General features: G+C 38.2%; 1 protein-coding gene across 1 annotated transcript; it reads left to right on the top strand.

Moving 5' to 3' along the window:
- The first annotated feature begins 7,492 nt into the window (after positions 1–7,492).
- Positions 7,493–8,404, top strand: LOC149713553 (uncharacterized). The gene has a single exon (XM_089843955.1). It carries the CDS (start codon positions 7,493–7,495, stop codon positions 8,402–8,404), a length of 912 nt encoding a protein of 303 aa, XP_089700081.1.
- The last annotated feature ends 6,088 nt before the right edge of the window (positions 8,405–14,492 follow it).

Raw genomic sequence — 14,492 nt, 5'->3', positions numbered from 1 at the left:
ACTTGAAATTCCCAGTCACCGAGTTCAGGCGAAATACATGGATAAAGGATGAGCGTTAGGAAATTTGTTTTCACGCTAGAGGGTAGGAAACTCCCTATCTCAGAAGGCAGCTTATTCGATATATACTTTGTTGCAACTTCGGTTGTCAGCACGGGAAAGCTAGGCCTCTATGTAATGTAGATTTGTGCGTGCTGACAAGAGACGGAAGAAGAATAAATTCTTTATCCATAGTAAATATTTTTGGACTTGATATAGTGTTAAGCCTCAGTTCGAGTCCTCCTCGAGTCCAGTAGTGAGGATTTTTGAGGACTCGAAATTATTCTCAAGTCCTAAAATTTTGATTTTCAAGTCTCGAGTCGAGTACTCGACTCGAGACTCGATCGAGTACTCGCTTTTGATCGAGTACTCGCACAGGCCTGCTATTTTCATATCTCTCTCTCATGGCTCTCGGAAATCAAACCGCATACCATGGAGAACCTACACAGGAGAGCAGCAGTTCAATTAAACTGTTTATTTTCACCTATAATGCGCTGGAAAAATATGGTTGGCAAGTTTTATAAAATTCCTCTCCACTAGTAAATCATCCTAACGTATATTCCAAGGCACGTTTCATCGAAATGGTGCCAAATATTCAAATAAATTGATTTCCACATATTCCGGTTTTAGAGTGTTGTTATCGTTAAAATAATCCTGCAACGGCTCTCTACTCTCGTATATGGAGCACAACAGCATCCGTTATTTGAGTTCATTGATCTAACGAAAAGTGAAATTTTGCCATATTTTTCATCTAATATTTCGCATTAATCGTTATTTCAGATTTTTAATCATTATGGAAAACGGTGGTTTTAATTGAAGTTCCACGGGTGTTTTGAAAACGGGGGGAAGAAGACGTCCAGGAGGAATAGTTTAATAGGTGCACCCTTTTAATTCAGGGTGGCTCCCTGGTAGGGGAGTTCAGAAGTGAAACTGGAATCAGATACATAAGAAATATACTAAAACACGCAAATTACATAAAAATTAATGAATTACAGAAACACGTAACTTAAATACAATTGCTTGTATATCCTCAATGATGGAACCAAGAAACATGACCGCAATTGAATAATCGTGGTTATGGGTCTGATTGGGCAAGATTCCATTCTGCGGCTCGAGATAATTTGTCTTTAGCATGGAGAAACTTAAAAATAAGAATATTTTTGAGGTTTAACGAGAGAATAACGATTACACTTAAATAATTCGATATTTAAAATTTTAACGCCTGTAGTTGCTTATCAATAAATAGCGACACTTGGATATTCAGAAAATTAAGTGGGTAGATAGCCCTTTACCTCGGCCCTTGTCTCAACTCGGAGGGGTAACATTTTATTTTCTCAACTTGCTTTTATTTTCTCAACTTGCTTCTATTTTCTCAACTTGGGAACTTGCTTTTATTTTCTCAACTTGGGAACTTGCTTTTATTTTGTCAACTTGCTTTTATTCTCTCAACTTGCTTTTATTTTGTCAACTTGCTTTTATTCTCTCAACTTGCTTTTATTCTCTCAACTTGCTTTTATTCTCTCAACTTGCTTTTATTCTCTCATCTTGCTTTTATTCTCTCATCTTGCTTTTATTCTCTCATCTTGCTTTTATTCTCTCAACTTGCTTTTATTTTCTCAATTTTTTCCCCAACTTGTTGTTATTATGTGCTAGTAATCCTACAAACTTTAATATTTTCCTTCAAAAGAAACTATATTTAAAGCAAAATTTTAAACTCGCAATGTTAATCTCTTAGATGGGTTCTTGGAAATATTCTTAATTGTCAGTACTTAAAATTAATGTACTGAAATCTATGTCATAATAATTGACCAATTTAGTCAATTATTTATTCAAATACATTTTTTATTTCGAATTGCATAATTGTAATGTTATAAAACAAATCTTCGTAATATAAATATTTTTCCCCTCGAATATTAATCCAATGGCCTTAGTGTCTGAAGATTCCAGATTCCCATTAACGTATCTTTTCAGTTAATCCATTGCCACTTTGACCACCTGTAATTAAATTGATATTGCATAAATTTTAGCAAATCATGCTAAAACCGGTGAATATCATTGAAACAAATAGTTTTTCTAAAAATTCAGGTAAAACTAAAAAAAAAACTACTCCAAAAAGTCTCTTCCTCAGTTACTATGGGGCCTTGCACGGTTATACCTGGGAATATCAGGGAAATATATGGGAAGCAAATAAGGAAATGTTAGGGAAATATGTTTACCGAAAATTGTTATTATTACACGTTCATGAGTATATATTTCGAGTCGGAAGAGAGTGTGCCAAGTTTAAAATGTCTTGGCGTTGAAAATTAACTGGTGTAAATGCCCTTTCTGTGAATGTACTTCACTAATCAACACTCGTTTATTCTATATTAATGCGAGCGTCTACAAAGCACTTCGTTTATAAAATAGGGCTGTGCGAGCCTATATTTTTGGGTTCTAGCCTTAAGCTGCTTGGTGCAAAACTTGTTTCGAGCTTTTATCGACCCTCTAATTTATATGGCTAGCCTTAACGACTATCAATTTTAGCTCTTAATTTGCAATGCTATTGATTTATACTTTCAATTTCTGTCCTTAGTAGTGAAAAATCCCTATTAATTGGTAAATATAACAAGTAGACTCTTATTTGACTATAACTACACTTTAACCCTTCTATCACTAATCAAAAATACCGACGCTCACTGACAATCACATTGATAAAACAAATAAAGCGTATTTCTCTTTGCCCAAAATTTATGGATTTTATTCGCCGCTTCCATCGCGCCTACACTAGAGAGAAAAAAATTGGTCAAGTTCCAAAAATATTTCTTACCCCCTTCCCCTCAACCTGAAGCGGCGGAACACAGACGCGGATGCTTGAATCTAGTTCGGCCGTCTACCGCCACGAGCGTCTCACGTTTTGGAGGGGAAATTCTGAAACCGCTACCAGAGGGCCAACCGTTCTTGTGTTATCAAGAATATTCACTTTCGCCAAGTGAAGAATTTGGTTACCTCGATACTTCTAGTCACATCTCACTTCTGGTAAAACTTATAAAACAAGATGGCCCAAGAGCTGGGCCTTAATAGTAATTTTACACGGCTCACGTGACCCCCCCCCGTATAGTTGATCTCCAATAAATCGTACAACTAAAAACATTTCTGAAACACAATCGTGTATCCCTTTAATTTCTAATAACGTCACATTTCAAATAATATTAATGAAACAAAATTGTGCACCCCACTAAAGTATAATTTTTAAAAACCAGACGAATCAAATAATGTATCTAAAACAAAGTCCTGGATCCCCTAAACCAGAAATCACTATGACCGTAAACCGTCCCCTCTATTTTACGAGACCTAACCTAACCATCCAGCATAATCTCTGATGTATCACGCGCACAAAGTGCAGTAGTGCACGAAAATTATCATCTTCTTTCCCTTCACTCAAAAAAGCCCGCGAGATTTAAACTACCTTTCTTTCCTCTCTCTCCTCTCCGAGCGGAATGCCCCTCTCCCTCCTCCCCCTCTCACTAATATACCAGGCAGGCAGTTCTCTCTCTACGCGGAGCTTCGTTTCCCCATGGACGAACCAATACTGAAGGACCGATGGCAGCCCATAGAGCCCATTACTAAGCGATTAAACAACCAATGTTAAGCTTACTTCCCCCTTTTCAGACCCAAAATGGACGGGGGTTATGAAACGTACTGAGTCAAATCCCGGAAAAAGCTAGCGTCATCTAGACAAAATAAGACGTTAGTTGCTTCCATCTTCAGAACGTTGATTCCCCCATACGCCCCCCCACTATCCGGTTTGCTACTATCTGCCGCTAGAAGGCGAATGAACAAGTATTTTTCAACTTTCTCCCTCTGCCATCGGTCCTTCAGTATTGCTTTGTCCATGGTTTCCCTCTACGTATCGCCATCGCGTACGCTAGCGATCTCTCTCCCCCCGCACACTTTCGTTTTCCCTCTCTCTCTCATCGTAAGCGTTCGTTTCGCGGACGCGTCCGGCACAGGGACAGGGACAGGGACAAGGACAGGGGTTTGGTGCCCTTTATTAAATTTTACCGGAATAAAATTCCGTGTAAAATTAAAAACTTTAAGAGCTAATCAAATGCGCGCTTACAAATGGGGTACGATTTTTACCATTAAACCTTGCAATAATAAACCCGTAATTTAGTTTTTCCTCTTTTTATGCACTCATAGAACAATATGAATTTTACTTACCAGTATAAATTCTTATCATTGAAAATTAAATGGTTCGTGTAAAAGATAATAAATTCTTAAATTTCTCCGCCTTTTAACGCGCGTAATGAAAAAATTGAATTTTACTTACTCACAACTTATAATTGTGAATTAAAAGGTTCGTGTAATAGATAAATAAAATTAAAGCTTTCTCCGAATTTCCATGCACTTTAGGAAAAAGATGAATTTCACTTACACTCAGCTTATCATTGTGAATTTAAAGGTGCGTGTAAAAGATAATTAAAATTAAAGTTTGCTCCTCGTTTTTACGCACTTAACGAAAAAGGTGAATTTCACTTACCTAAGTCAGCTTATCATTGTGAATTAAAAGGTGCATGTGAAAGATAATTAAAATTAAAGTTTTCTCAGCTTTTTTACGCACTTAGTGAAAAAGATGAATTTCACTTACCATCAGCTTATGATTGTGAATTAAAAGGTGCGTGTAAAAGATAATTAAAATTTAACAGCTTTTTGTGCACTTAATGAAAAAGATGAATTTCCCTTACTTATTTCAGCTTATCATTTCGAATTAAAAGGTGCGTGTAAAAGAAAATTTAAATTTAAGTTTTCTTCGCGTTTTTTTTTTGCACTTAATGAAAAACATGAATTCACTTACATATGTCATCTTATCATTACGAATTTTTAGATGCGTGTGAAAGATAATTAAAGATAATTAAAAGTTTTCTCCGTGGTTTTAGGCACTTAATGAAAATTTAAGATGAATTTAACTTACCCAAAGCTTATCATTGTGAAATAAAAGTGCGCGTAAAAGATAATTAAAATTAAAGTTTTCCCCTAATTTTTACGCACTAAATGAAAAAGATGAATTTAACTCACGCGTAACTTGTTATTGTAAATTATTATGTGAAAGTAAAAGATTATTAAAATTAAAGTTTTCTCTGCGTTTTTATGCACTTGATGAAAAAGATGAATTTCACTTACTAACAACTTATAATTGTGAATTAAAAGGTGCGTGTAAAATATGATTCAAATAGAAGTTTTTATACGCTTAATGAAATAGATGGACTTCACTTACCGAAACCATCTTATCATTGTGAATTGCAAAGTGCGTGTAAAAGATAATTAAAATTAATCTTTTCTCCGCTTTTTCAAGCATTTAATCTTAAAAATAAATTTTCTTGCCTAAACCTCCTTATAGTTGCGAATTAAAACGTTAGTGTTAAAAGCAATTAATATTAACGTTCTCTTCGCTTTTATATGCACTTGACGAGAAAGATGAATTTCACTTACTCACAACTTAATTTGAATTAAAAGGTGCGTGTAAAAGATAATTAAAATTAAAGTTTTCTCCGCGTTTTTAGGTACATAATTAAAAAGTTAAATTCACTATACCGAAACCTTGTCGTTGTGAATTAAAAGTTGCGTGTAAAAGATAATAAATTCTTTAGCTAGTTTACAAGGTGTTTTATGCACTTAATGAAAACCTGAATTTCGCTTACTCCGATCTTGTCATAATGAATTAAAAGATGGAAGTAAAGAAAATTAAAATTGAAGTTTTCTCCTCGTTTTAATAAAAACATGATTTTCACTTACTCGGATCTAATCATTGTGAATTAAAAGTAGCGTTTTAAACATAATTAAAATTAACGTTTTCTTCACCATTTTATGCACTTATAATGAAAAAAAGGTGAATTTCACTCACCGATACCTCAAAATTGTGAATTGAAAGGTGCGTATAAAAATGACTAAAATTATGGTTTCTCCGCATTTTATGCACTTAATGAAGAAGATCAATTTCACTTACCGAAAACTTATCATTGTGAATTTAAAGTGCGTGTAAAAGATAAATAAAATTAGAGATTTCTCAGCGTTTTTACGCATTTAATGAAAAAGATAAATTTTGTTTTGCTTACTTCTAACTACTCATTATGAATTTGAACGTGTGTGTAAAAGATAATTAGATTAAACTTTAAAACCGAAATATTATCCAAGTATAATTATTACCGCTCATATTTATTCGGTAATATTACTAAATAAATTTTCTTCTTGTATAGCATCAGGGATAGATTTAATTTTGGAAGTAGGAATGGAGAACAGAGTAATCTGGGCGCGCGTAAAAGTCCCGGACCCCCTTCCATGGGACGGGAGGTATGAAAGCAGAGGCGGTTCACAGCGACAGAAGTAAAACAGGAATTACGTATTTTTCGCCGTCGCCGTCAGCAACGTCATCAAAACTTAGTTTAAGTTAGCCAATAAGATAATTTAAACCTTTCGATACGTGTTGGAGGGAGGGGCTCTTTACTGGGCTATGAATCGGACCTCAGATTAATAACCCCTGGATATGAAAAGCAAGCAAAACCGGGCGTTTTCAAATAGTATCGCCATGTGGCGCCCTCAGACGGCAAAACGTAGAGCTTTGTCACCCCATGCAGACGACGCAGTTTGAATTGTACGGTTGTACCGGCAAGGCCTAGTAAACGTAAACGGTTTTTTTTTGTGTCTTCGAAGACCATTATTGCTTTTCGGTCATTTGATTTATCAAATTTAAAATTTAATCTAATTTTTACATAAATAAAAAACCTAAAACCTACCTAATTTAGTGACCAAACCTCCGAACCAGGTACCGGGATGAGAAGAGAAAAAGAAACTTGAACCGCGGATAAAAAGTGCCCGAGGCTTAAAAAAGCATGGAGTAGCAAACGCGGTCACGCGCTTACTGAGTCTGTTTGGGGTAACTTTTTAACAAGTTTTGATATAGGGGCGCTAGAGATGCCGATACCGTATTCAAGTATGCCTCCCTATTTCCTTTCATATCCAGGGGTTATTAATCTGAGATTGGACTGAAGTAAAAGCTAACCGTTCTCCATTCCTACTTCTAAAATTAAATCTATCCCTGATAGCAAAGTCAAATTGTGGCCATTTTCTAATACTTATTTTCTTTTTTTCAAACCAGGTTAAGGCCTGTTATGTTTATCTATTAAAAAAACATTAATGTAGACCAAAGTAGACTACTGATAAGATAAGCAACATGTATATAAACTGTAACTGATAATGTTTGCGAGGCACGACTGGACTGACGATTGTATAACGCGGGTCTCTAAACTTAAACCATTTTAACCATGTAAATAATAAACTTCAGTTTTATACACCGACCTAGTCGTAATCATTGTAGTGTAGTACACAACAAATTGGCGACGGAGGCGAGATCCCATCGATAGTTCTACGTCATCAATTCATAAGAAGATATCTTGCTGTCACGAAGACTGCCCGTAGCATCATGTCATTTGCCGCACAATTCAGTCCCTTCGACGAGCAAACGGATTCGTGGACACTGTATTCGGAGAGGCTAGAGCAGTACTTCATCGCAAACGATATCAATGATGAGGCAAAGAAGAGAGCGACCTTGCTGACAGTCATTGGCTCAGCTACGTACGCAACACTCAGGAACATCGTGGGACCAGCTAAGCCCACCGACAAAGATTACGGTGAATTGGTTAAAGCATTGATGGACTACTTCAACCCGGTTCCATCAGAGATAGTCGAACGGTTTAAATTCAATTCACGGGATCGTAGGCCAGGAGAGACAATAGCGAAGTACGTTTCCGAACTTCGTCGCATGAGCGAATTTTGTAATTACGGGACCACTCTGGACAACATGCTAAGAGATAGGCTCGTATGCGGGTGCAAGGAAGACTCGCTACAGAAAAGGCTATTGTCAGAAGAAAAATTAACTCTCGTCAAGGCCATGTCAATTGCCCAAGCCATGGAACAAGCAGTCCAGAACGTCAGTACAATGAGGAATCAACAAAACGGAGACTCCATTGAGAAAGTGCATGCCATATCCGTACTGTCAAAGAAGAGACGTCCAACCAGAAAAGGGAAACAAGTCTCAGCCTCTAAGCAAGCCACTGAAGAAGCTCGAAATAAATGCTACCGATGTGGAGCACAAGAACATTTAGCAGCCAAATGTCCTTACGTAAACTCGACCTGTCACGCATGCGGAAAGAAAGGTCACATTTCCAGAGCCTGTTACAAGAAACAGCAAAAAGGGAACGATGCGATGAAGTACATAGAAGCTGAGGAAACGAAATTTCAAGAATCTAAAGAGTACGAAGTGTTCTTTATTCCAAACACTACAACGCAACTGGCGAGGCAAACCGAGGACGTGTTCTACATTCCCGCTCAGTGAAAGAACGAAAGATCGTCGGATCCATACAGAGTTGACTGCGCAATCAACGGAAAGCAGGTCACAATGGAGGTCGACACGGGCTCCGCGTTCTCGCTGATTTCAAGCCATGCAGCCGAAGGGGTAATTGAAACGAAACACATAACCGCCTCGGACGTTCGACTGACATCATTCTCGGGCCATAACATAGAGGTCGTTGGCGCCAGCGAAGTCAAGGTCACATATCGCTCGCACGAGGACGTACTCCCGATAGTAATATACAAGGGAAGTGGACCAACATTATGCGGAAGGTCGTGGATGTCATCTTCTCTCCCGATTATCCAAAAAGGAGTATTACCTCAGGCGAATGCAGTTCTACGAATCTCGGATCCGGTGAAGACCCTACAAGTGATCCTAGATGAACACGAAGAAGTTTTCGACATGAAGAAAAATGGATGTTTGAGAGGCGTCAAAGTTCTACTACATAGAAAGTCTACTGTGGAGCCGAAGTTCTATAAAGCGCGGTCCGTACCTTATGCCTACAAGGAAAAAGTCGACAAGGAATTGCGGCGGTTGGAAGAAACGGGAATCATATCTCCAGTACCCTTCGCCCAGTCTGCGGCACCCATAGTTCCGGTTCTGAAGCCAAACGGCAACGTTAGGATCTGTGGAGACTTCAAGGTCACGGCAAATCGGCAAATAGAAACTGAGAAATACCCTCTACCTAAAGCAGAGGACATCTTCGCCAAATTATCCGGCTGCAAAATATTTACCAGACTCGACATGAGAGACGCGTATAGTCAACTGGAACTAGAAGAATCATCCAAGGACTTGGTCGTTATCAACACGCAAAAAGGATTATTCCAATATAATTTCTTACCTTATGGAATTTCATCGGCGTCTGCAATTTTCCAAAAACATATGGAAACCTTATTGCGGAATGAAGACTGCGTCACACCTTTTCAAGACGATATTCTGTTGGGAGGAATCGATGAAGCCGATCATCTGAGAAAATTAGACTCCCTACTCCGTGTCATGAAAGACGCCGGCTTGAAATTAAGGCGTGAGAAGTGCCAGTTCGCGAAAGCCTCCATAGACTTCTTGGGACATCATTTGGACGGCCAAGGACTTCATCCATTACCGACCAAAACTGCAGCAATATCCGATGCTCCTGAACCTCAAAACGTCGAGGAACTACGCTCATTCCTGGGACTTCTAAATTATTATTCCAAATTCATACCTAATTACGCCACGAAGTTATCACCTTTATATCAACTACTTGAAAAATCTACAAAATGGAGATGGGACGATCTGGAGCGCATCACGTTCAAGAAAGCGAAGGAGTTCCTTCTTAATTCAAACTTTTTGGTACACTTTGATCCCACCAAAGAGATAAGGCTCGCGTGTGATGCGTCTCCCGTCGGCATCGGAGTTGTCCTTTCACATGTTATCGAAGGAGAAGAGCGCCCCATATCGTTTGCGTCAAGAACTATTTCAACGGCAGAGAAGAACTACTCTCAACTAGAGAAGGAAGCTTTGTCCCTAGTCCATGGCGTAACAAAATTCAGAGACTACTTGTTGGGTCGCCGCTTCAAATTGATAACCGATCATCAGCCGCTGGTTAGCCTCCTGTCCGAGAGCAAGCCCATACCGCAGATGTCCGCTGCACGTATCCAAAGATGGTCATTAGTTCTATCCGCATACGACTATACGATCGAATACAAGAAAGGAACACAGCACTCAAACGCCGACGCGCTGAGTCGTTTGCCGCTTCCAGTAGATCTCGACGAAACACCCTTGCCAACTGAATACGTACTATTGATCCAGAAGTTAGATAAAAGTCCAATAACCGTCGTGGACATAAGACGCGCAACGGAGAACGACAAACTGCTTTCAAGAATTAAATCGAACGTAATCAACGGCTGGAATCAAGAAGATCGAGACTCAACCGAGGCAAAACCATATTACGCTCGTCGACAAGAATTATCAACGATGCATGATGTTCTCATGATCGGACAACGGGTCATCATTCCAAAGGAAATGAGATTGAGGATATTGGAGCTACTCCATGAAACGCATCAGGGAATCGTGCGAATGAAATCGTTGGCTCGTTCCATGTATTGGTGGCCGAAGATCGATGACGACATCACGGACTATACCAAACAGTGTGAAACCTGTCAAGCCTTAGCACCAGAACCTTCGAAAACCTTCGTACCATGGCCCAATGCTAAAACACCTTGGAGCAGGGTGCATTGCGACTTTGCCGGTCCAATAGAAAACAAGTTTCTATTAATAACCGTAGACGCATTTACAAAATGGATTGAGGTCGACGTTGTCGCTACTACATCGACTGATTGCGTAATTCGATCCCTGCGCACAAAGATGGCTCGATTTGGAATCATACGCACACTTGTCACTGATAATGCAACGTGTTTCTCAAGTCACCAATTCAAGGAGTTCACTAAAATGAATGGAATCAAACACGTCACCATAGCGCCATATCATCCACAATCTAACGGCCAAGCTGAAAGGACCGTCCGGACCGTAAAAGGCTCTCTTAAGAAACTATCAGGAGGACATGACCAAACCATCGACATTCTCAACGCTGGTTTTAAGACGTTCAACTTGGGATCGCTCGAACAGAGGATAGCTAGAATCTTGATGCGTCATAGAAGAACCCCACTAGCGTGTGGAAAATCTCCGGCGGAACTCATGTTGGGAAGAAACATAGTCACCTGCATGGACCTGAGTCATCCAAGAAATGAGCCAGACGATAATCAGAACGAAACCGATTTAAAGGCCAAGTTCCACCTTAACGAAGAAGTCTTCGTCAGAAATTATTCCAGAGGAGCTAGATGGATTCATGGTCGCATCAACAAGAAAATAGGCAATACTATGTACGAGGTTATCAGCGACGACAAAGTGATGAGAAGACATCAGAACCAATTAAGGAAAAGACAAGCCCCATCCGAAGACACGTACCGCGGAAATGAATCCGGAGATCAATCAAAGTCCTGGTACCCATCACTTCCTCCGAACATATCCGACAATGAAGATCTGTGGTTTCCAACACCCTTTCCAACGTCTACCGAAATCGCTCACGATATAGAAGCAACTGTGGAAGATGCACAAACCAACGCAACTTCCGGCCAAGCAATCATAACCAACGCAGCAGACGACACAACCTGCCAAGTCCGTCCTCGCCGTTCGCAAAGACCCCGCAAACCAGTAAATCGGCTCGGATTGTAAAAAAAAAAAAAAAAAAAAAAAAGGGAAGAATGTGATGTTATGTTTATCTATTAAAAAAACATTAATGTAGACCAAAGTAGACTACTGATAAGATAAGCAACATGTATATAAACTGTAACTGATAATGTTTGCGAGGCACGACTGGACTGACGATTGTATAAAGCGGGTCTCTAAACTTAAACCATTTTAACCATGTAAATAATAAACTTCAGTTTTATACACCGACCTAGTCGTAATCATTGTAGTGTAGTACACAACAAGGCCTAAATCTCTTTTTACATTATTTTACTTGACATAAATTGGCCGTACAGATTTGAATAAATATTTCCAAAGTTAGGTTATTTCAGAGCTTTCTTACGAATTGGACGTGAAATCGCTAACTGCGCTAGGACGAGAATAATGAATACGGCAAAGATCAGAAACATTTTGTTGGAATACATCTTGCAGATAATTTATACAACTGATCAGCTATAATAACTATAAAATGTCCTGTTTTAAAAGGATAGTGTCGTTCCTTAGTTAGCACTTGGATTGTAGTGCTATTTGTTGTAGGCTAATAGACGGTTTTAAACTCTTTAAAGTTTAAACTCAGCCATGCGCTCACGTATGCCTGTTACAATCTATCGTGGCTCTCGAAAAGTAAACCGCATCCCACGCAGAACCGACACAGGAGAGCAGCAGTTCAATTTAACATTTTACTTGCACCTATAACGCGCTAGAAGAATATAGTTCGAGGGGTTCGACATTTACACAAAATCCCGTACGCTTCGCAAAATCACGAAATATTTCTCACAAAATCACGAAATCTTTGAAGAAATCACGAAATCAAAGATGAAATCACGAAATCTTTGACGAAATCACGAAATCTTTGACGAAATCACGAAATCTTTGACGAAATCACGAAATCAAAGATGAAATCACGAAATCTTTGGCGAAATCACGAAATCAAAGAAGAAATCACAAAATCTTTGCGAAATCGTGAAATCACGAAATCATTGGGGAAATCACAAAATCTTTGCGAAATCGTGAAATCACGAAATCAAAGATGAAATCACGAAATCAAAGATGAAATCACGAAATCAAAGATGAAATCACGAAATCAAAGATGAAATCACGAAATCAAAGATGAAATCACGAAATCTTTGGCGAAATCACGAAATCAAAGATGAAATCACGAAATCTTAGGCGAAATCACGAAATCAAAGATGAAATCACGAAATCTTAGGCGAAATCACGAAATCAAAGAAGAAATCACAAAATCTTTGCGAAATTGTGAAATCACAAAATCTTTGCGAAATCGTGAAATCAGAAAATCTTTGGTGAAATCACGAAATCCCTTACGCTTTTTTGGGGATGTCGGACCCCTCGATATAGTTGGCAAGTTTTATAGAATTCCTCTCCATTAGTAGATCATCGTAACGTTTTACCGAGGCGTGTTTTATTGAAATGGGGCAGTATTTTCAAATAAATTGCGTTCCACATGTAGATGTTTTAGAACCTTGTTATGGTTAAAATAATCAAGCCACGGCTCTCTACTCTCATATACAGAGCACAACACTACACTACACTCGCCGCTATTTGAGTTCATTGATCTAACCAGAAGTAGGATAATGGACTAAAAGTATCGAGGTAACCAAATTCATCACTTGGCGAAAGTGAATATTCTTGATTACACACCAACGGTTGGCCCTCTGGTAGCGGTTTCTGAATTTTCCCTCCAAAACATGAGACGCTCGCGGTGGTAGACGGCCGAACTAGATTCAAGCACCCGCGTCCGAGTTCCGCGGCTTTTGGTTGAGGGGAAGGGGGTAGGAAATGTTTTTGGAAACCGACCAATTTTTTTCTCTCTAGTGTAGGCGCGATAGAAACGGCATAAAATCCTCAAATTTGTTCACTAGTGCCAGGATCTATTACCAATGCTAGAGCTCTTTACTTCTAGTCTCATCTTACTTCTGATCTAACTTTTAAAGCAAAATTGATCCATATTTTTTATTTAATATTTCGTATTAGTCCTAAATTCAAATTGTTTTAATTGAAGTTCCTCGGGTGTTAACGGGGAATAACGGGGTAAAGGAAAAGAAGTTTTACATTTATTTTCTATTGAACACCTGTAGAAATACTTCAGCCCCTCCTTGAACACGATCGTCCAATGAGAAGAAGTCTTCAGGACGTTCTCTGTTTATATTTTCGTAATGCTTGTTGTATTGTGAAATTCTTATGCTTAAAATGTTCAGTCAGTTTAACGATAACTCGACTAACTAATATAATATAGAGTTGTTTTAATGGGTTAATTAGCTAAGGTAGGAACTAGTGAAAACGTATTAAAATTTATTACAAATAGATTATATAAAAAGTTACAACTCTAGCCATTTTTAATATTTCTTTCTTTAAAGCTCTAACACTACGAATTATTTATAAGTCTGCCTATTAGGGTTTGGTATAATTCATAGATTTATTATGTTTTAATTACTTTTACTACTCCTAAACTAAATTTAAATCGCCACTTATGTCTAACAAACCCCACTGCTGTTCACTGGCACTGAGTAGAGTTAAGGTGGATTAATACACAATGTTAAACCTTGTAATGAGAAAATAGTACTACCTTTGAACAGTTGAGATGATTATGTTTGCTTTAGTTGCGATCTCTTTTAATATATAATAAAAAGTTTTCAATTAGAAATATTTAAAATCCAGGGAGAATTCTACTTCAACATCATTTTAACTCTAAAGAGATTATAAAAAAATGTCTTGGTTTGGACCAAGGCCGAAAAAAACAAACGATATGTGTGAGGTTTATCATTTGACTGAAGTTCAGATATTGCAATTTTTTTTAATTATTTTTATTCCTTTAATCCTTAATCAA

The sequence above is a fragment of the Phalangium opilio genome, unplaced genomic scaffold (genome assembly GCF_054372755.1).
Source record: "Phalangium opilio isolate 3A_F unplaced genomic scaffold, DU_Popi_V2 ptg000009l_1, whole genome shotgun sequence".
Taxonomy (NCBI): Eukaryota; Metazoa; Arthropoda; class Arachnida; order Opiliones; family Phalangiidae; genus Phalangium; species Phalangium opilio.
Note: the sequence above shows the minus strand (reverse complement) of the source record. Positions and strands in the feature narration are given on the sequence as shown.

Excerpts from the sequence above, each read along its gene's own strand:
- LOC149713553 (XM_089843955.1), top strand. The coding sequence starts at position 7,493 with ATGTCATTTGCCGCACAATTCAGTCCCTTCGACGAGCAAACGGATTCG.